Below are 20,830 nucleotides of genomic sequence, written 5' to 3'. Positions count from 1 at the left end.
TTCATCTGTTTTTTGAAGGTTTTTCCTGTCACCAGAAACTCAGGAAGCAAAACAAGAGCTTGGGCACAGAAAAAAACATTTCTTTCCAGGAAGAGAAAGAATTTCACTTCCACACACCCTCTTTGGGTCCTAATTTCTTGTCAGATTTTTCTACATTTTCCATTTCTGGCCAGGTAGTAAACTGGAGGTGGTGTTAAGTGGTAAAGAATTCGCTTCCCAAAGCAGATGCAAGAGAGGAAGGTTTAATCACTGGGTTGGGAAGAGCCCTTGAAGGAGGAAGTGGCAACTCACTCTAGTATTCTTGCCTGGGAAATTCCATGAACAGAGGAGCCTGGTGAGGCGCTACAGTCCATGGGGTCGCACAGAGTCAGACACGACTGAGCGCACACACTGCAAGTGAATGATACTTGTTTACCGTTCTCTTCCTGAGATTCACGATGTCGCATTACCATTTTTCTGTGACCACAAAGGTTCGAAGAATAATTTGCTTGAACCTCAGTAGGTTTGAGGCCGAACCTCGGGATTCAACGTCTTTAAAAACCTTCGCAGGCGAGCCTGAGTAAGCACTAACTTTGAGTCATCCCTGGTCTTCGCACAGCTTAAAATCCTGCGGTAACCGCTCTCCCCGCCCCGCTCCGTAAGCAAGATTCATCTCCTTTTAGGAAGATTCAGGGTCTTGCCCCGGGGTCACGGGAGCGGGGAGAAACGACTCAGTCACCACCACCCAACTAGGCAGGCCCAGACGCCTGCCGGCTCCGAGCCTCCGCCCCTAGAGTTGTCACTAGCCTGCGCCACGGCCGGAAGTGACGCGCAGCGCGCTCCCGGCACTCTGTTCAGGTCGGGAGTCGGCGGCGGGGACGCGTCTTAGCTCGTCATCAGCCCGGCGCCGACGCAGGAAGTGACGACATTCCTGTCGCGCGCCGGGCGCTGTTTCTTCTCAGGCTCCGGGACCGGCGGCGGCGGCGGCGGCGGCGCAGGGGTAAGTGGAGGTGGGGAGGGCCGGGCAGGGGCCACGGCGCGACCAGCTAACTCGATCTCTCCGGTCCCGTCGGGCCTTGGGCGCGTGGACCGGGGTGGGCTACACGCCTCGCCTTCCCGGCCCATCTTGTCCTGCGCGGAACTCGGAGTCGTGGAGGCGGCGGGCCCAGGCATTCCTGGAGCTAACTCCAGCCCGGCCGAACCCCTTTCAGTCGTTAGCACGACTGAAACTCCAAAACCGGGAACCGCTGCCTGGTTTGCGAGCGCGCCCTTCGAGTCCTTCACTCCAGACCTCCCCTAATCTTGTGATGGGGCTGCCTCCGTCAAATGGACCAGTGGCCCAGGTGGTCTTTCAAATAAATCCTTCTGACGGCGAGAACAGTGCTTGGTGAGTGCCAGGTACATAACTACGAGCTTTACCTGGGAGATCTCACTTAATCCTCTGTGATACCGTCATACAGGTGGTTTTCTTACCGCTTACAGAATGGTAAACTGAGGTGAAGTAACTTGCCCTAGACTGTACAGGAATGACAGAAAAGAGGTTGGAATACAAGCAGTCGCTTTCCGCAACCTATCACTCTTTTTTTGAAACCTTTTTTCTCCCCTGTATTTTCAATTGTTAAAAATCAGAGTATAGTTGATTTACGGTGTTGTAAATGTTGTGAATGTTTCTGCTGTACAGCAGAGTGATTCGGTTATATATATATATATATATATATATATATGTGTACATACACACATGTTTTTAATATTCTTTTCCATTATGATTTATCACAAGAAATTGAAAATAGTTCCCTCTGCTGTACAGTTGGATTTGGCTGTTTATCCATCGTATATATGCTAGTTTGCATCTGCTAATCCCAAAGTCCCACTCCATCTCATTTCCATCCCTTCCCCCTTGGTAACCAACCCCCAGTCTGCTATATATGTCTGTGAGTCTGTTTCTGTTTTATAGATAAATTCACGTGTAATATGTTCGAGTCCACATATAAATGATATCATAAAGTATTTGTCTTTCTCTTTCTGACTTCAGTTAGTATGATAATCTCTAGGTCCATCTATGTTGCTGTAAATGGCATTTCATATTTTTTTTTATGGCTAAGTGGTATTCCAGTGTGTGTGTGTGTGTGTGTGTAAGGCATATATAGGTATATATACCACATCTTGGAGAAGGCAATGGCACCCCACTCCAGTACTCTTGCCTGGAAAATCCCATGGACGGAGGAGCCTGGTAGGCTGCAGCCCATGGGGTCGCTAAGAGTCGGACACGACTGAGCGACTTCACTTTCATTTTTCCCTTTCATGCACTGGAGAAGGAAATGGCAACCCACTCCAGTATTCTTGCCTGGAGAGTCCCAGGGACAGTGGAGCCTGGTGGGCTGCCGTCTGTGGGGTCGCACAGAGTCGGACATGACTGAAGCGACTTAGCAGCAGCAGCAGCATACCACATCTTCTTTATCCAGTCATTTGTCAGTACACATTTAGATTGTTTCCATGTCTTGGCTATTGTGAATAGTGCTGCTATGAACATAGAAGGTGTGTGTGTAACTTTCTTAATTATAGTTGTGTCTGGATATATGCTCAGGAGTGGGATTGCTGGGTCATAGGGTAGCTCTGTTTTTAGTTTTCTGAGGAGCTTCCATACTGTTCTCCATAGTGGCTGCACAAATTTACATTCCCACCACCAGTGTAGGAGGGTTCCCTTTTCTCCACACCCTCTCCAGCATTTGTTATTTGTTGTTGTTCAGTCACTCAGTCATGTCTGACTCTTTGCGACCTATGGACAGACACACCAGACTTCCCTGTCCTTCACAATCTCCCGGAGCTTGCTCAAACTCATGTCCATTGAGTCGGTGATGCCATCCAACCATCTCATCCCCTGTCATCCCCTTCTCCTCCTGACTTCAATCTTGGCCAGCATCAGTCTTTTCCAATGAGTCGACTCTTTGCTGTTAACAATTTTCAAAGTAAATGAACCAGTAATGATGGCCATCCTGACCAGTGAGAGGTGATACCTCATTATATTTTTGATTTACATTTCTCTGATAATTAGTGATGTTGAGCATCTCTGCACATGCCTATTGGTCATTTGTATTTCTTCTTTGGAGAAATGTCTCTTCAGGTCTTCAGTCCATTTTTCGGTTGAGTTTTTTGGTTTTTGTTATTGAGTTGTGTGAGCTGTTTGTATATTTTGAAAGTTAAACCCTTGTCAGTCACATTGTTTGCAGATATTTTCTCCCAGCCCATAGGTTGTCTTTTTGTTTTGTTCGTCATTTTCTTTGCTGTGCAAAAGCTTGTAAGTTTAATTAGGTCCCATTTGTTTAGTTTTGCTTTTATTTCTATTGCCTTGGAGACTTACTAAGGAAACATTGGTACGATTTATGTCAGATATTGTTTTGCCTATGACATCTTCCAGGAGTTTTAGGGTGTCATGTCTTATGTTTAAGTCTTAAGCCATTTTGAGTTTATTTTTGTGTATGGTGTGAGGGTGTGTTTGAATTTCATTGATTTATATTCAGCTGTCTTACTTTCCCAGCACCACTTGCTGAAGAGATTGTCTTTTCTCCATGGTATATTCTTGCCTCCTTTGTCGAAGTTTAATAATTGACCATAGCTGTGTGGGTTTATTTCTGGCATAGCCCATCCCTCTTAACAAAGATTTCTACTGAAGCGCTCAAAAGTGGTGAGGCAAAAGTGTTCAGGAACAGCGTAGCATCAAACCATAGCTTGCTGTGTCCTGATGCAGTTTGAATTCTTGTCTTTTTGCAGTGTTTTAACTCAAATGGGTGATGAAAAGGACTCTTGGAAAGTGAAAACTTTAGATGAAATTCTTCAGGAAAAGAAACGACGGAAGGAACAAGAGGAGAAAGCAGAGATAAAACGCTTAAAAAACGTAAGCCATGTTTTTTAAGTAAGTGTTTTTATTTTAAAGGAGATTTAATTTCTTTGCCCTCATTTTTCCATTAGAACAACGCTTCTTCGGTGAAGTTCTTTTGTACTTCCAAATGTCTCAGGTGAGCCCAAAATCTATTCTAAAAGTTAACAAAAACATTCAGATGCTCAGTTTACTTTGAAGACAGATTGATAACTTACTAAAAAGCTGCATATAGATGACCACAGCTACATGGAAAGCAAAGTATTTTGAACCTAAAATCATTAGTGCAGTTGAACTAATTTTTCTCATTTCATCATTATATTCATGATACCATTTCCAAATATTTTTACTGTAGTAGGAAGTTGCCTTGAAATTAATGTTTTACACCTTTCTTGGTTTGCCTAATAACATAGGAAAACGAGTAATTTAATGAGGGGCATTGAAAGAAATACCTCTTCTTTAAGATTAGCAACAGACTTTTCTTACATATTGCAAATTGTAAGATGTTGCAAATTATTTGGTGTATGAAGTATGCTTTAAGGCTCAGTTTTGGCTCATATAAACAACTAACATACTTGGCATAGAGTCTAATGTCCCTTTACGTATATGCTGGTTTTAATTTCTCAGGTTCTGATTTACAGAGTTATTTGTAATTCTGATGTCATGGGATTTGAATGAAAGTTTTTTAGATTTTATCACATTGGTCATATGAAAAAGTGTGTATGAAAGTTGGTTTGGGGATGTTGGCAAGGTTTGCGTCCTATTAAAAATAGGCTTATCTGTAAGGAAAAGTACTCTCTCTCCTTGCTTCTTAGTCTGATGACCGGGATTCCAAGCGGGATTCCCTTGAGGAGGGGGAGCTGAGGGACCACCGCATGGAGATAACAATAAGGAACTCGCCATACAGGAGAGAGGACTCCATGGAAGACAGGTGAGCGGGATGCGGCCCTGAGGAGCCGACAGGCTGCAGGTGCGCTCACATCTGGCTGTGTGTGACTCTGGCTGGCCCTTCTCAGTGTGATTTTGTAATCACGACCTCCATAGAAATGAGCCTTGTGTGGTGTCAGGTACCAGTTCCCCGCTCTGCTTAGAAGTGTGAGTATGTGTTCCTTTCTTTGTGATTGCTCTTCAGTGAAGTCAGCACAACTCACATAGTACATTTAAGGAATTGTGTGTTTGTGATGATTTCTATAAGTACTGTCTAAAATTATCTACAAATAAACCAGAGTTGCTGCTGAAAGATACTTGAGCGAGGCTTAGGAGAAACAGAAATAGAGACAGTCCTGCCAAAGCTGTACCTCTGGCATTTCTTCCTGTGCCCTGACTTCTCCTCACTTTTTTTTTCCTTCGTGTCCATCATCAAACAGTCAAAAACACTATAACCAGGATAAAGGTAAAAAGGTATAGACTGTGCATTCTCCCAAGGTTCTGGTTTTATACTCGGTTGAGAATATGAAATGACCTTTTGAGATCATTAAGTTTGACTAAAATTGTGGGATCTTCTTTTTTAACAGCTTTTGTAAGTGAGAGACTGCACAGATTTAATGTATGCAGTTCGATAAGTTGTTATACACGATCAAGATAATTAACACTGCATGTCTGTCACACCCTAGAGTTTCCTCAGAGAGCATTTTTGTTGATTTTGAGCATTGTTGATTTCCATTGTATTTTCCATCTGAATCTGTGTTTAATATACAGTTTGTGCTTAAGTTTCATAATCATTGTTATTAAAGTCACTAAGTCGTGTCTGGCTCTTTTGCGACCCCAATGGACTGTAACCCACCAGGCTCCTCTGTCCTTGGGATTTCCCAGGCAAGAATACTGGAGTGGGTTGCCATTTCCTTCTCCAGGGGATCTTCCCTACCCAGGGATGGAACACACGTCTCCTGCATTGGCAGGTGCGTTCTTTACAGCTAAGCCACCTGGGAAGCCTGAGTGTCATAATGAGCATAGTCTTTGAGCTGATGTTCTGAACCCTTCCTTTCCCTGGGTTGGGAGACTCCCTGATGCCCTGGTGCTCCCTACATCCCTCTCAGGTGACATAATGCCATGGTGTCTCATTGCAGAGGAGAGGAAGATGATTCTTTGGCTATCAAACCACCCCAGCAGATGTCTCGGAAGGAAAAAGCACATCACAGGAAAGACGAAAAGAGAAAAGAGAAACGTAGGCATCGCAGTCACTCAGCAGAAGGGGGTACAGAGCATTTGTTTCATTTTGTGTTGTGTTCGGATACGGTCTCCTTCCTGCTTCATGATCTGCTACGTTCTTCAGAGCACAGCTGAGAAAAGAGAATAAAATTTTAGCTAAAAGTGTAAATTTATTATAGATCATTCTGAGTAGATACTTCATTTTCCTTCTGGTGTGTTTTCCCAGGGAAAACACACTTCCCTTCCTAGGGAAGCTGGTCTGTCTATAAAATCGTTGTCTTAATTCAGCATGGGAAGGCCACTCTTCAGTGCTCAATTGCTTTTGAGAAACAGATGCTTGATAAAGTCCAAGTAGTGGGTTTGCTGTCACACCAATATCGAGAGCTTCTTAGGGGTGCTGGGAAACTGAACCTGGGCCTGATGTAAATCTTGTTAAACCCAGTTGGCTAATGAAGTTTATAATGTGATGCAGAAACTAAAAGGAGTTAAGCTTTGTCCTGTGGTCTTTACAAACAATGACTTTTTTAAAATCATGAGACGAATGTAGCCTAATCACAGTTTATTTATTACAGAAAATTAAGAAGAGAAGATAGAGACCACAATTCTGTTCAGTGATGATCACATTATTTTTGGTTTTTTTTTTAACTTCAGGCTTACTGTGTAGAGTTTTATGTCTTCTTTTTTTTTTTTTTAAACAAAAGTCATGGTTGTTTCTCCAAGTCATCTTCTTTTTTTTTTTTTAATTATTTTTGGCTGCACTGGGTCTTCATTGCTACTGAGGCTTTCTCTAGTTGCAGCATGCAGGGGCTACTTTTTGTTGCAGTGCAGGTTTCTCATTGCAGTGGCTTCTCTTGTTGCAGAGCACGGGCTCTAGGGCACACAGGCTTCAAGTAGTTGAGGCACATGGGCTTAATTTGCTCCACAGCACGTGGGATCTTCCTGGACTGGGGATCAAACCCTTGTCCCCTGCATTGGCAGCCAGATTCTTAACCACTGCACCACCAAGGAAGTCCCTCTCCAAGTCACTGATTAGATATTTTTTCTTTTTTTCACTGGGTATTGTTGAGTTTTGGAGGTTAAGTCTCCTCTCACGACACATGCTGTTTGCCCATAGGGAAGCATGCCAGAGTAAAAGAGAAGGAGCGGGAGCACGAGCGCCGGAAGCGGCATCGGGAGGAGCAGGACAAGGCTCGGAGGGAGTGGGAGCGGCAGAAGCGGAGGGAGCTGGCCCGGGAGCACTCTCGCAGAGAGAGGTAGGTGCGCTGATGACAGCAGAGATGTAGGCAGGCAGGTCACACACGGACGGGAACCGGGCAGGAAGTGGCCCAGAGGCTTGTCCCGGAAGAAGCGAGGGTTCCCTGCACATGGGACTGTATGTGTGAGGTGACAGAAGTTGATGAGGGGAACAAAAACCTGTGCACTGGCTTCCTCCAGGTGGAGGCTGCTCAGGCACCCAGGAGCCCGGCTGAGCGGGTGAGAGAGTGTGGTCCTGACTCAAGGCAGAGTCCCCGACTCAGCTTCTGAGGTGGTCCCTCAGGGAGGGATACTGTTAGAGGGAGCTAGGGGTCTAGGAAGAGCTGAGAGGTGAGGAGTGAAGGTTTGGGCCAGTTCTGCAGCAGCGGGGGAAGGAGAGTGGGGTGGGGTGGCAGCCAATAGGAGGTGGGGGGCTGTCCACACCCTGAGACGACGTCCGTGTGGGGGTTGTAAGGGACGAGCCTGGGGTGAGGCGGGCTAGGCCGCTGTCCCATCCCAGTGGAGCCGTCCTGGAGGCGACCTGTCCCTGCATATATACCTGCGTGTACACCTGCAGCACAGTCAGCGAGGAGGGGCTTCGGTATGAGTGATTCACCGCCTGCTTGGTTGGTGGGTGTGTGCCAGGTGCCTGCTCTGTTCTAGGGACCTTATCCAAGGAGACTGACTGACAAAGTGTATTGCTTAGGGTTCTCAGGAGGTTAACAACAGAAATAGACTCAGCTTCTTCCAAACAAACAAACAAAAAAGACAAACCCCAAAGGCCCTGAAATGGGCAGGAGCTAGGACACCAGCCTCTGGTGCTTTTGTCTCCAGGGGCCTCTCCGTGGGCTCAGAGTCCCAGAGGAGCGTCTGTTAACCCAGGTCTGTCCTCCATGGCCTAGGCGTGACCCCTAGGCTACCTCTGTGTCCTGTGGTCATTTCCAGGGAGAGCTTGGGAGCTGGGCTGCTCTACAGGAGGGGAGTAGCAGGGTGGAAGGTGTGGACGTTCCCAGCAGCTGGAGCCCCATAAAGGGCAGGGAAGGCAGGTGTGAGAAGGGTCTATGTTTGCAGGCCCCGTGCTCTGTCCATTGTGGTGTGGGCACACAGCTATGCAGACACAGTAGTGACCCCAAGGAAGCCATGCTTGAAAATAAAGAGAAGCACATGGAACAGTACAGCAGTGGCCACACTGTACAAGGAGACATGAGCTCACAGGGTTAGCTCACAGTCACTGAATGGCAGCAACTAGGAGGAAAGGTTGGAAGTCATGGTTGCTGCAGGACATTGTCTAAAATGTCCAGTGTTCAACAGAGAGCTCTGAGACCAAAAAATAAGGTTTAACCCTTTCTAAGGAAGAAAAACATCATAGAAACAGTGTGTTCCAGACTTGGGGAAGACCTGGAAGCATGGAACTTGAAGATGGACATCGTGCCTTCTAATGACAGGGAGGAAAAGGTGGAAGAAAAGCTGAGAGAGCCTCAAGAACCGAGGGACAGCATCTACGGGACCAGCATGTGCACAGTGGTAGTCCTGGAAGGAAGGGGGAACAGCTGAAAATGTCCCAAGTTTGATGAAAAATATTTATCTGCATATCAGAAAAGTTCAGTGAACCCCGAATAGGATAAGGACAAAGTAACAGTTGCACCGGGAAAACCAGTGAGAAATTGGGGAAGGGCAGGAATGCTGGTAGCCCAGAATTCTGTGTCCATCACAGCCTGCCTCACAAGTGAGGGGCAGGTGAGCAGAGGCTCTCTGCCAGCAATGTGGACCTTCTGGGAAATGGTCAAGGACAACCTTCAAGCTGAGCAGAAATGACACCAGAAGAAAAGGCCAGCCCTGGGTGTGGCAGGTTAGGACGAAAGCCCCTGTAAACATGCTGCTTCTCCCATCTTGTCAGAATTACTACAAGAGACACAGAATTGCATAAAACAAATGATGAAAACACTGTGTGGTCAAGTAGCCATAATGTGTATAAACTGTAGGAGGAAACAGGAGTGGGGGCTATATGTGAACAGATCTGCATTTCCTGGAGCTTAATCTCATAAAATGCACACTGCGATCTCTAGAGCAACTTCTAAAAAATAGTAAATAGAGGGATTAAAATGGTTTGCTAGAAATCCTCATTTAAACCCCAAACGGGTAACTGCCTGGTAGTCCAGTGATTAGGACTCCCTCTTCTGCTGCAGAGGGCCTGGTTTTGATCCCTGGTTGGGAAATTAAGATCCTGCACACCTCACAGTGCAGCCAAAAATGAACCCATCCCAACTGGGGGAAACAGAGAAACCAAAAAACAAGATAACGTGGGGGTATGGGGGCAGCACCAGCTGTAGCCATAGTTACATTCAGTGTGAGATGGTCTCTGCACCAAACATGGGAGAGCCTGTCAGACAGAAAAGCAAGATCAGACAGAAAAGCAAGATCCAGCTGTGTGCTGTGTCAGAGGGACATCTTAGAGTTGGGAGACAAAAGTAGGTTGAAAGTTAAGGAGGAGGACTTTGCTGGAGGTCCAGTGGGTAGGATTCCATGCTTCTAATGCAAGGGGTGCAGGTTCGATCCCTGGTCGTGGAACTAGGATCCCACACCCCATGTGGCAGCCAGAAAATGAAATGATGGGAAAGGATGGCCCATGCACACGACAACGGTAAAAGGGCCTGAGTGGCTACACTGACGTCAGACAAAATGGATGTTATGAGAGACACTGAAGGTAGAGACCCTCATGACATAAATGCAGAGCAGGAAGATGCGACCAGGATAAATGTTTTGGCACCTGGTGTTGGACCCCAGACTGACACAACTGAAGGGAGTACTAGTCCATTGACTCTGGGTGGAAGCATCGGGGTCACATGCCAGTCATCAGTAGTAAAGCTGGAGAAAATCAGCAAGGATGTAGACAATTTGGAAGATGCTACCAGCCAAACGTCATGACAGGTGGGCACAGCAGTGCAGCTGCAGGACACACATCGTCTGAAAGCTTCTAGGATGTGTTTCCACAAAACTCCAAGCTGTGTGAGGAGTCTCAAAAGAATTGAGGCCGAACAAAGTATGCCGTCTTACCACAGAAGAGAGCAATTAAAGTTAGCAACAGAAAGAAAGGACCAGGCGGAGGATCCTCAGATGTTTGAAATCCAACAACCCATTTCTGAAAAACCTATGGCCTGCACAAGAAATGATGAGGAAAAATATAAAATATTTGACATTTTATTTTTGGGGGCCGAAAAATACGCACAACTTGTGGGATCTTAGTTCCCTGATCAGGGATCAAACCCAGGCCCCACCGGTGAAAGTGCCCAGTCCTAATCACCAGACCGCCAGGGAACTCCCTGAAAATGTTTTGAACTAAATGAGAATAGAGGCAGTGTATCAGAACCTAAGGCTGCGGCTGCCATTTTGCTTAGAGTGAAGTGTTTTGGCTGTAAGCACTTAAACCAGATCCCTGTGTGGGGCTATGGCTCCCCTCCTTTCCTTAGATGGAAGGCCCAGGAAGACTTGCCTCCTGGTAGAAGTGGATTAAAATTGTGCGCACCTGGGCAAAGCCTTGGTGCGTCTCAGAGCATCAGCTGAGCAGAATGTTCTGGACCAAGTGGGGTTTCAGCCCCAGTTACCTCCTTGGACCAGAACTTCCCTCTCTGCCCGTCGTTAGGGATGGGGTTAACAGGACTTGAGTACTGCTTTTTAAAAGCCCTTTGAGGGCTGAAAAACCCAGTTCATTCAGTTCAGTCACTCAGTTGTGTTGGACTCTGCACCCCATGGATTGCAAAACGCCAGGCTTCCCTGTTCATCACCAACTCCTGGAGCTTGCTCAAACTCATGTCCATTGAGTCGGTGATGCCATCCAACCATCTCATCCTCTGTCGTCCCCTTCTGCTGCCTTCAGTCTTTCCCAGCATCAGGGTCTTTTTTCCAAAGAGTCAGTTCTTTGCATCAGGTGTCCAAAGTATTGGAGTTTCAGCTTCAGCATCAGTCCTTCCAATGAATATTCAGGACTGATTTCCTTTAGGATTGATTGGTTTGATCTCCTTGCAGTCTAAGGGACTCTCAAGAGTCTTCTCCAATACCAGAATTCAAATGCATCAGTTCTTCAGTGCTCAGCTTTCTTTATGGTCCAACTCTCACATCCATACATGACTGTTGGAAAACCATAGCTTTGACTAGATGAACCTTTGTCACCAAAGTAATGTCTCTGCTTTTTAATATGCTGTCTAGGTTGGTCATAGCTTTTCTTCCAAGGAGCAAGCGTCTTTTAATTTCATGGCTGCAGTCACCATCTGCAGTGATTTTGGAGCCCCCAAAAATAAAGTCTCACTGTTTCCACTTTTTCCTCATCTATTTGCCATGAAATGATGGGACCAGATGCCACGATCTTAGTTCTTTGACTGTTGAGTTTTAAGCCAGCTTTTTCACTCTCCTCTTTCACTTTCATTAAGAGGCTCTGTAATTCTTCTTTGCTTTCTGCTATAAGGGTGGTGTCATCTGCATATCTGAGGTTATTGATATTTCTCCTGGCAATCTTGATTCCAGCTTGTGCGTCATCCAGCCAAGCATTTCACATGATGTACTCTGCATATAAATTAAATAAGTATGGTGACATTATACAGCCTTGGCATACTCCTTTCCCAATTTGGAACCAGTCTGTTGTTCCATGTCTGGTTCTCACTGTTGCTTCTTGACCTGCATACAGATTTCTCAGGAGGCAGGTAAGGTGGTATGGTATTCCCATCTCTTGAAGAATTTTCCACAGTTTGTTGTGATCCACATAGTCAAAGGCTTTGGTGTACTCAATAGAGCAGTAGTAGATGTTTTTCTGAAACTCTCTTGCTTTTTCAATAATCCAACAGATGTTGGCAATTTGATCTCTGCTTCCTCTGCCTTTTCTAAATCCAGCTTGAACATCCGGAAGCTCTTGGTTCATGTACTGTTGAAGCCTCTATTGGAGCATTTTGAGCATTACGTTCCTAGCATGTGAGATGAGTGCAATTGTGTGGTAGTTTGAACATTCTTTAGCATTGCCTTTCTTTGAGATTGGAATGAAAACTGACCTTTTCCAGTCTTGTGGCGACTGCTGAGTTTTCCAAATTTGCTAGCATATTGAGTGCAGCACTTCGACAGCATCATCTTTTAGGACTTGAAATAGCTCCACTGGAATTCCATCACTTCCACTAGCTTTGTGTGTAGTGATCCTTCCTAAGGCCCACTTGACTTTGGACTCCAGGATATCTGGCTTTGGTGAGTCATCACACCATCGTTGTTATCATTAAGATCTTTTTTGTGTAGTTCTGTGTATTATTGCCACTTTTTCTTAATATCTTCTGCTTCTGTTAGGTCCATACTGTTTCTTTTATTGTGCCCGTCTTTGCATGAAATGTTCCCTTGGTATCTCTAATTTTCTTGAAGAGATCTATAGTCTTTCGCATTCTGTTGTTTTCATCTATTTCTTTGCATTGATCACTGAGGAAGGCTTTCTTATCTCTCCTTGCTATTCTTTGGAACTCTGCATTTAGATGGGTATATCTTCCCTTTTCTCCTTTGCCTTTCGCTTCTCTTCTTTTCTCAGCTATTTGCAAGGCCTCCTAAGACAACCATTTTGCCTTTTTGCATTTCTTTTTCTTGGGAATGGTCTTGATCCCTGCCTCCTGTAGAATGTCACGAACCTCCATCCATAGTTCTTTAGGTACTCTGTCTATCAGATCTAATCCCTTGAATCTATTTGTCACTTCCACTGTATAATCAATCATAAGGGATTTGATTTAGGTCATACCTGAATGGCCTAGTGGTTTTCCCTACTTTCTCCCATTTAAGTCTGAATTTGGCAATAAGGAGTTCATGATCTGAGCTACAGTCAGCTCCTGTTCTTGTTTTTGCTGACTGTGTAGAGCGTCTTCATCCCTGGCTACAAAGAATATAATCAATCTGATATCGGTATTGATCATCTGGTGATGTCCATGTGTAGAGTAGTCTCTTGTGTTGGAAGAGGGTGTTTGCTATGATCAGTGCATTCTCTTGGCAAAACTGTTACCCTTTGCCCTGCTTTATTTTGTACTCTAAGGCCAAACTTGCCTCTTAATCCAGGTATCTCTTGACTTTCTACTTTTGCATTCCAGTCCCCTATGATGAAAATTACATCTTTTTTTGGTGTTAGTTCTGGAAGGTCTTGTAGGTCATCATAGAACCATTCAACTTCAGCTTCTTCAGCATTAGTGGTTGGGGCATAGACTTGGATTACTGTGATATTGAATGGTTTGCCTCGGAGACGAACAAAGATCATTCTGTCATTTTTGAGGTTGTACCCACGTACTGTATTTAACTTATATGCAGAGTACATCATGTGAAATGCTGGGCTTTATGAAGCACAAGCTAGAATCAAGATTGCTGGGAGAAATATCAATAACCTCAGATATGCAGATGACACCACCCTTATGGCAGAAAACGAAAAGGAACTAAAGACCTCTTGATGAAAGTGAAAGAGGAGAGTGAAAAAGCAACATTCAAAAAACAAAGATCATGGCATCCAGTCCCATCACTTCGTGGCAAATAGATGGGGAAACAATAGAAACAATGACAGACTTTATTGTTTTGGGCTCCAAAATCACTGCAGATGGTGACTGCAGCCATGAAATTAAAAGACGCTTGCTCCTTGGAAGAAAAGCTATGACAAACCGAGACAGCATATTAAAAAGCAGAGACATTACTTTGCCAACAAAGGTTCATGTAGTCAAAGCTATGGTTTTCCAATAGTCATGTATGGATGTGAGAGTTGGATCATAAAGAAAGCTGAGCACTGAAGAATTGATGCATTTGAACTGTGGTGTTGGAGAACACTCTTGAGAGTCCCTTGGACTGCAAGGAGAGCAAACCAGTCAATCCTAAAGGAAATCAGTCCTGAATATTCATTGGAAGGACTGATGCTGAAGCTGAAGTTCCAATCCTTTGGCCACCTGATGGGAGGAGCCGACAGGTTGGAAAAGACCTGTATGCTGGGAAAGCTTGAAAGCAGCAGGAGAAGGGGACAACAGAGGATGAGATGGTTGGATGGCATCACCAACTCAATGGACATGAGTTTGAGCAAGCTACGGGAGTTGGTGAATGGACATCCATTTCTTCTAAGGGATTCTTGCCCACAGTAGTAGATACAAGGGTCATCTGAATTAAATTCTTCCATTCCTGTCCGTTTTAGTTCACTGATTCCTAAAATGTTGATGTTCACCCTTGCCATCTCCTGTTTGACCACTTCTGCTGCTGCCAAGTCGCGTCAGTCGTGTCCGACTCTGTGCGACCTCATGGACGGCAGCCCACCAGGCTCCACTGTCCCTGGGATTCTCCAGGCAAGAACACTGGAGTGGGTTGCCATTTCCTTCTCCAATGCATGAAAGTAAAAAGTGAAAGTGAAGTCGCTCAGTCGTGTCCGACTCTCCACGACCCCATGGACTGCAGCCCACCAGGCTCCTCCGTCCATGGGATTTTCCAGGCAAAAGTACTGGAGTGGAGTGCCATTGCCTTCTCCGCTTCTAATTTACCTTAATTCAGGGACCTAACATTCCAGGTTCCTATGCAATATTGTTCTTTACAGCATCGGACTGTGTACCTCCATCACCAGTCACATCCACAACTAGTTGTTTTTGCTTTGGCTCCTTCACTTCATTCTTTCTGGAGGTATTTCTCCACTCTTCTCCATTAGTATACTGGGCACCTACTGACCTGGGGCGTGTATCTTTCACTGTTATATCTTTTTGCCTTTTCATATTGTTCATGGGGTTCTCAAGGCAAGAATACTGAAATGGCTTGCCAGAGGGGTAGTTTATAAATGCGAGCAAAAAGCACTGAGGGCCAAAAAGAAAGCTTCCGGTTTCGGGGTGAGAAAAGATTTGGCGTGCTCCTGTTCCAGGGACCGCCTCGAGCAGTTAGAGAGGAAGCGAGAACGGGAACGCAAGATGCGGGAGCAGCAGAAGGAGCAGCGGGAGCAGAAGGAGCGGGAGCGGCGGGCAGAGGAGAGGCGCAAGGAGCGGGAGGCCCGGCGGGAAGGTGGGCGTGGCCCCGGAGGTGGGTGGAGCCAGGGAGGTGGGTGGAGCCGGGAGGTGGGCGGGGCGGGAGGGTAGGGAAAGGCCGAAGGAGGGCAAGGTGGGCTGGGTCGGGAGAGAGGGCTAGATGAGCTGCAGGTCCTGGAGTGTGAGCTGTGCACCCTGGATAGCCATGTCTGGTGTCTACCTGCCTAATGCCCAGTGGGTGATAGACCTGGGCTTGAGAAGGCGGGTTCTGCCTCCTGCCTTTGACCAATAGAGAGCAGTCTAGAATGCCCACCTGGGTACTCTGGTGGCTTCCTGGACTCCTTCGCGGGCTGTAGGCATGTGTGTGCCTAGAGGAAAAAGGGGCTGGCTCCAGCCCCTGTGCTATTCTTGCACAGTGTCTGCACATCACCGGACCGTGAGAGAGGACTACAGCGACAAGGTGAAAGCCAGCCACTGGAGCCGGAGCCCGCTCCGGCCGCCTCGAGAAAGGCCTGAGCTGGGGGACAGCCGGAAGCCGGGTAAGGCCGCACAGCGCCTGTGGGCGCAGCATGGGGTGGTATTTGCTAGGACACCTGAGCTCAGAGACTGGCTGATGCTTCACAACATCACGGGGTGCTGCAGCACCTGTGTGTGTGAAGGGCTATTTGTGTAAGTTCATGAGCTGGAGCATTTGGAGACTTGTCTTCCTCCCAAGTGTCTGTAGAGGAGCTGGTCCTTTTATATGAGAAACACCATCTAATGTTGTTATTTTAAAACATTGCCTCACATTCACCTTCAGTGGTTTATTTTATAAGTGAAAGAAGAGAAAGTGGAAGAGAGAGACCTGCTGTCCGACCTGCAGGACATCAGTGACAGCGAGAGGAAGACCAGCTCTGCTGAGTCCTCGTCAGGTGACTGCTTGCCCGGCCCTGCCCAACTCAGCCACCACAGGGCAGGCCCCAAGTTCACTGCTGCCTGTTTTCTTCCTAAAGCGGAGTCGGGGTCAGGTTCTGAGGAGGAGGAAGAGGAGGAGGAGGAGGAAGAGGGGAGCAGCAGTGAAGAGTCGGAGGAGGAGGAGGAGGAAGAGGAAGAAGAGGAGGAGGAGGAGACTGGAAGCAACTCTGAGGATGTGTCCGGACAGTCAGCTGGTGAGCTCGAGCCTGAGGCTTAATGTGAAGGAGCTTAGAAGTTACAGAACAATAAAGTCTAAGTAAACAAATATCCATTTTGAAAATGCCTTGCTGACTGGGACCACGTGAGACCCCCAGTGATCATGTGAGGGCCCTTTGCTACCTCTTGTAGAGGGTCTTAGCTGATGCCTGTTTCTCTTGCAGAAGAAGTGAGTGAAGAAGAAATGAGTGAAGATGAGGAGCGAGAGAATGAAAACCACGTCTTGGTTGGTGAGAAGCCCCCAAGTGGTTCACCTCTTCCTTGTCCACCTGTGACCTGGGTGCTTGAGCCATGTCAGAGTTGTGGTGGGACCATGACCCACAAGTAACCCTTGTCTGTGGCACATCCCACCCAGAAGCCACAGGGGCACACAGCTGCTGGTTTCCTGGGCACCCTTCTGGGGGCTGCTCGGCCTGGACGTTGGAACGGGAGCTGGAAAACGCCAGCTGGGCTCTGACCACAAACCAATCGCTGGCCTGGGACTTTGTGGCCTCCACCAATAGCCAGGCCAAGGCCTTGGGCCACTGGACACCAATTCTGGGCTGGCCTTCTTAGACAACTGGTCATTAGCTCACAGTGGTCCTGGCCTGACCAGTGGCCCCAAGACACAGCGCCCTCTGTCCAGGGCAGTGAGACACAGTGCGTCCTGGCCCCCAGAGGCTCTCGTGCTCATAGTCCCCCCAGAAGGGGTGGGGGTTATGATACTTGTCTGTCTCTGGTTCTGAAATCGGGTTTAACTTCTGAAGTTCCAGAGTCACGGTTTGACCACGATTCTGCAGAGAGTGAAGAGGGGGAGGAGGAGGCGGGTGAGGGTACCCCCCAGAGCAGCGCCCTCACCGAAGGGGACTTTGTGCCTGACTCCCCAGCCCTGTCGCCCATCGAGCTCAAGCAGGAACTGCCCAAGTACCTGCCTGCCCTGCAGGTGAGGCACCTCCCCTTTGCTGCTCATAGACAGGGCTGGTGGCTGAGAGCAGAAGCTGGGCCCTCACTGTGGGTGTCTGTCCCTGGCCAGGCCTGGTCCCTAGCCTCCAACATATCCCCTGTCATGGTCTGGCCTCTTGTCCAACAGGCTTGCTGGAGGACAGCTCCTGCAACTGCAGCCAGGACGCCCACAAGGGGCCCCATGCATAAGAGTCAAGCCGCCTCGCATACAGTCAGCTCTGCCTCGGCCTGGCCAGATGGGCACTTGACCTCTCTTGCCTTGTTGCCCTGTAGGGGTCAGAGGGCAGTGGTGCACATAGGCTTGCAATTCAGTAACCAAAGTGCTGCAGAGAGGGACTTGGGGGAGGGGCAGGTCCCAAGAGAGTAATGGCCCAAGGTGCACTGAGGGTGCCACTGCTCCTGAGGGGCTGCTGCGCCAGCTGAAAGTGCAGCACAGAGGGTCCCTGCTGTCTTGGCATCATCTTAGGATCAGTGGCTAGAGATGTGGCGGGGGGCCACTGCCCACGACCGGCTGTTGGATAGAGGGCGCCTGCTCACTGAAGAAGCGAACAGAGGCTGAGAAGATTATTGCTCCCAGGTCCTGCCTGAGCACCATCTGGGCCTCTGGAGATGTCTAGTTGAGGCTTTGCTGTGGGCTGTGAGCCTGGCTGCCATGCCCTCACGCTGGTGCCTCCCCTAGGGCTGTCGGAGTGTGGAGGAGTTCCAGTGTCTGAACAGGATTGAGGAAGGCACCTACGGGGTGGTGTACAGAGCAAAGGACAAGAAGACAGGTGGGACGCAGCCCAGGGTGTCCCCCACAGGGAAGGGGGTGTAGGGCATGGACCAGGTGGCCCAGAGTGCCAGCCAGCACCACAGGCCCCTGGCTGTGTACAGGGCCCTGGCACTGCAGTATCAAAGTCATTGGGCATAGTTCCTTCTGATCCCAGGGGTCACCCCTCCCCTGGTGCCAGCCCTCACGGGGCCTCACCTTGCTGGTGCACACCCAAGCACACCTGAGCAACTGGCTTTTGGCACCCACAGAAGTCAGCCTGACCAAGAAGCTCTGTGCTGCTTGTGAGTATGGAGTCCACCAGGCCAGGCCTGGAGTGACAGCGCCTGAGCAGGTGTGTGCCTGGGGACCAGGGCCTCAGAGACAGAGGCGGTCCAGGCTTTGAGCCCCCAGGGAGGCCAGTTGGCCACGTCCTGTGATTCCAGGGGACAGCCATAAATGGGAGTATGTGGGTGGAAGAAGGTCTCCTCAGCGTCCATCTTCTGGTGACTTTCTTTTCAGATGAAATTGTGGCTCTAAAGCGACTGAAGATGGAGAAGGAGAAGGAGGGCTTCCCGATCACGTCACTGAGGGAGATCAACACCATCCTCAAGGCACAGCACCCCAATATCGTCACTGTCAGGGTGAGGCCCATACACCTCTGCCCCCAGGGGCCCCAGTGCTGCACCCCTGGTGGCCATCACACTTGGGGGCTCCCTGCTGTGTCACTTGGTGCCCAGCCCTGGGATCTCTCGTCTCTTGGGAGCGCTGGTGGTGGCAGGGCTGGCTGGGGCCCTGACCCCTTGGACCTGCTGTTGTTTCCTAGGAGATCGTCGTGGGCAGCAACATGGACAAGATCTACATTGTCATGAACTACGTGGAGCACGACCTCAAGAGCCTCATGGAGACCATGAAGCAGCCTTTCCTGCCAGGTGGGTCCCAGTCAACCCCATGGGGTGGCCCTGGACCCACATCCCCTGAGGGATGTCCCACCCTCGGGCTGTTGGGGAGGGGGGTGGTGCTGACCTTGAACTGTGACCCTATCCCACTGGGTGTGCATATGCTGGAATGGCCAGTGGCTGCCGCAGCGGTGAATAGCCAGGCACCAGCCCCATGCTGCCCGTTGCCACAGGGGAGGTGAAGACGCTGATGATCCAGCTGCTGCGTGGAGTGAAGCACCTGCACGACAACTGGATCCTGCACCGAGATCTCAAGACGTCCAACCTGCTGCTGAGCCACGCGGGCATCCTCAAGGTGAGCCCTGCCCGGCGGCTGGGGGCGGGACAGCTCCCAGCCTCGAGCCATCTGCAGCCCAACCTCTCCCCTCACAGGTGGGGGACTTCGGGCTGGCACGGGAGTACGGGTCCCCCCTGAAGGCCTACACCCCAGTGGTCGTGACACTGTGGTACCGAGCCCCCGAGCTTTTGCTGGGTGCCAAGGTGAGTGTGGGTGTTTCGGAGCCCCCAGGGCACGCCGGCCCTCAGCTCCCTGAGCACTCCCTGACCCCTCCCTGACCGCCAGGAGTACTCCACGGCCGTGGACATGTGGTCGGTGGGCTGCATCTTTGGGGAGCTGCTGACTCAGAAGCCGCTGTTCCCTGGGAAGTCAGAAATTGATCAGATCAACAAAGTGTTCAAGGTAGGTGCCCAGTGGGGGCATGTGCAGGTACCCAGGCTGGGCCACCCTTCCCTGCACGACCCAAGTGTCTTGAGACACTCCTTCTAGGACCTGGGAACCCCCAGTGAGAAAATCTGGCCTGGCTACAACGACCTCCCAGCCGTCAAGAAGATGACCTTCACCGAGTACCCCTATAACAACCTCCGCAAGCGCTTCGGGGCTCTGCTCTCAGACCAGGGATTCGACCTCATGAACAAGTGCGTCCTGCCCTGCACCCCGCCCCTGCCCATCTCAGCCCTGCCCCCAGGCTGCCCCATTGGTGGCACCTAGCGCCTTTTTCTCCCAGGTTTCTGACATATTTCCCTGGGCGGAGAGTCAACGCAGAAGACGGCCTCAAGCACGAGTATTTCCGCGAGACCCCTCTCCCTATTGACCCCTCCATGTTCCCCACGTGGCCGGCCAAGAGCGAACAGCAGAGGGTGAAGCGAGGCACCAGCCCGCGACCTCCAGAGGGAGGCCTGGGCTACAGCCAGCTGGTAAGGGGTGGGCAGGCGCTGGGATGGGGGTCCCCAAGGCAGGGCTGGCCCGGCCCAGGCCCTACATGCCGTTGTGTCCACAGGGCGATGATGACCTGAAGGAGACGGGCTTCCACCTCACCACCACAAACCAGGGGGCCTCAGCCGCGGGCCCAGGCTTCAGCCTCAAGTTCTGAGGCTCCCAGCCGACCTGGCCCCACCCTGGGGAGCACCGACCGCGCAGGCGCTGGAAGCGGTGTCTGGGTCCAGACTGTGGACCGGGGTGCCAGTGCCACAGGGCTGCCACGGGTACAACCTCAAGTCTTGGACTGCTGGCCTCGTGGGTTTTTCCACGTTTTCTTTTTATCTTGGCTTGTAAATTTGTAGAATTAAATCTCATTTTCCTTGTTGTGGAAGGAAAGGCTGTATTTTTTCATATGAATTGGACTTGCCCTGTGAGGGGAGGATGGGCGTTCGTACCCCCACGCACTTGGCTACGGTGGAGGGGTAGCCATGCCGGGCGGTCACCGCTGGGACTAGTACCAGAGTTGTGGAGATTTTTGTAGTTTTTAAATCTTCAGGCTGCTGCTGGGGCACCTTCCTGCTCCTCAACGCAGGGCCCCCA

At 49.3% G+C, this 20,830-nt stretch overlaps 1 protein-coding gene across 12 annotated transcripts; it reads left to right on the top strand.

Annotated features, from left to right (window-relative positions):
* The first annotated feature begins 888 nt into the window (after positions 1-888).
* On the top strand, positions 889-20,621 carry LOC145505669 (cyclin-dependent kinase 11B). 12 transcript variants are annotated; one of them, XM_081488344.1, is made up of 21 exons: positions 889-979; positions 3,748-3,871; positions 3,946-3,992; positions 4,669-4,784; positions 5,920-6,047; positions 7,116-7,254; positions 15,114-15,250; positions 15,630-15,752; positions 16,029-16,124; positions 16,206-16,361; positions 16,548-16,613; positions 17,250-17,305; positions 18,005-18,095; positions 18,596-18,717; positions 18,900-19,005; positions 19,206-19,327; positions 19,405-19,512; positions 19,595-19,711; positions 19,799-19,947; positions 20,037-20,226; positions 20,310-20,621. In XM_081488344.1, exons 3-21 carry the CDS (start codon positions 3,984-3,986, stop codon positions 20,400-20,402), a joined length of 2,124 nt encoding a protein of 707 aa, XP_081344470.1. In that variant the 5' UTR covers positions 889-979; positions 3,748-3,871; positions 3,946-3,983; the 3' UTR covers positions 20,403-20,621. The 12 variants fall into 12 exon arrangements, with proteins under 12 accessions (XP_081344470.1, XP_081344467.1, XP_081344469.1 ...); XM_081488341.1 differs by having other exon boundaries at positions 17,130-17,305; XM_081488343.1 differs by lacking the exon at positions 3,946-3,992 and having other exon boundaries at positions 5,920-6,017.
* Positions 20,622-20,830: the final 209 nt, after the last annotated feature.

This window comes from Giraffa tippelskirchi, chromosome 5 (assembly GCF_054371585.1).
Source record: "Giraffa tippelskirchi isolate mGirTip1 chromosome 5, T2T-mGirTip1v1.2.pri, whole genome shotgun sequence".
Taxonomy (NCBI): Eukaryota; Metazoa; Chordata; class Mammalia; order Artiodactyla; family Giraffidae; genus Giraffa; species Giraffa tippelskirchi.
Note: the sequence above shows the minus strand (reverse complement) of the source record. Positions and strands in the feature narration are given on the sequence as shown.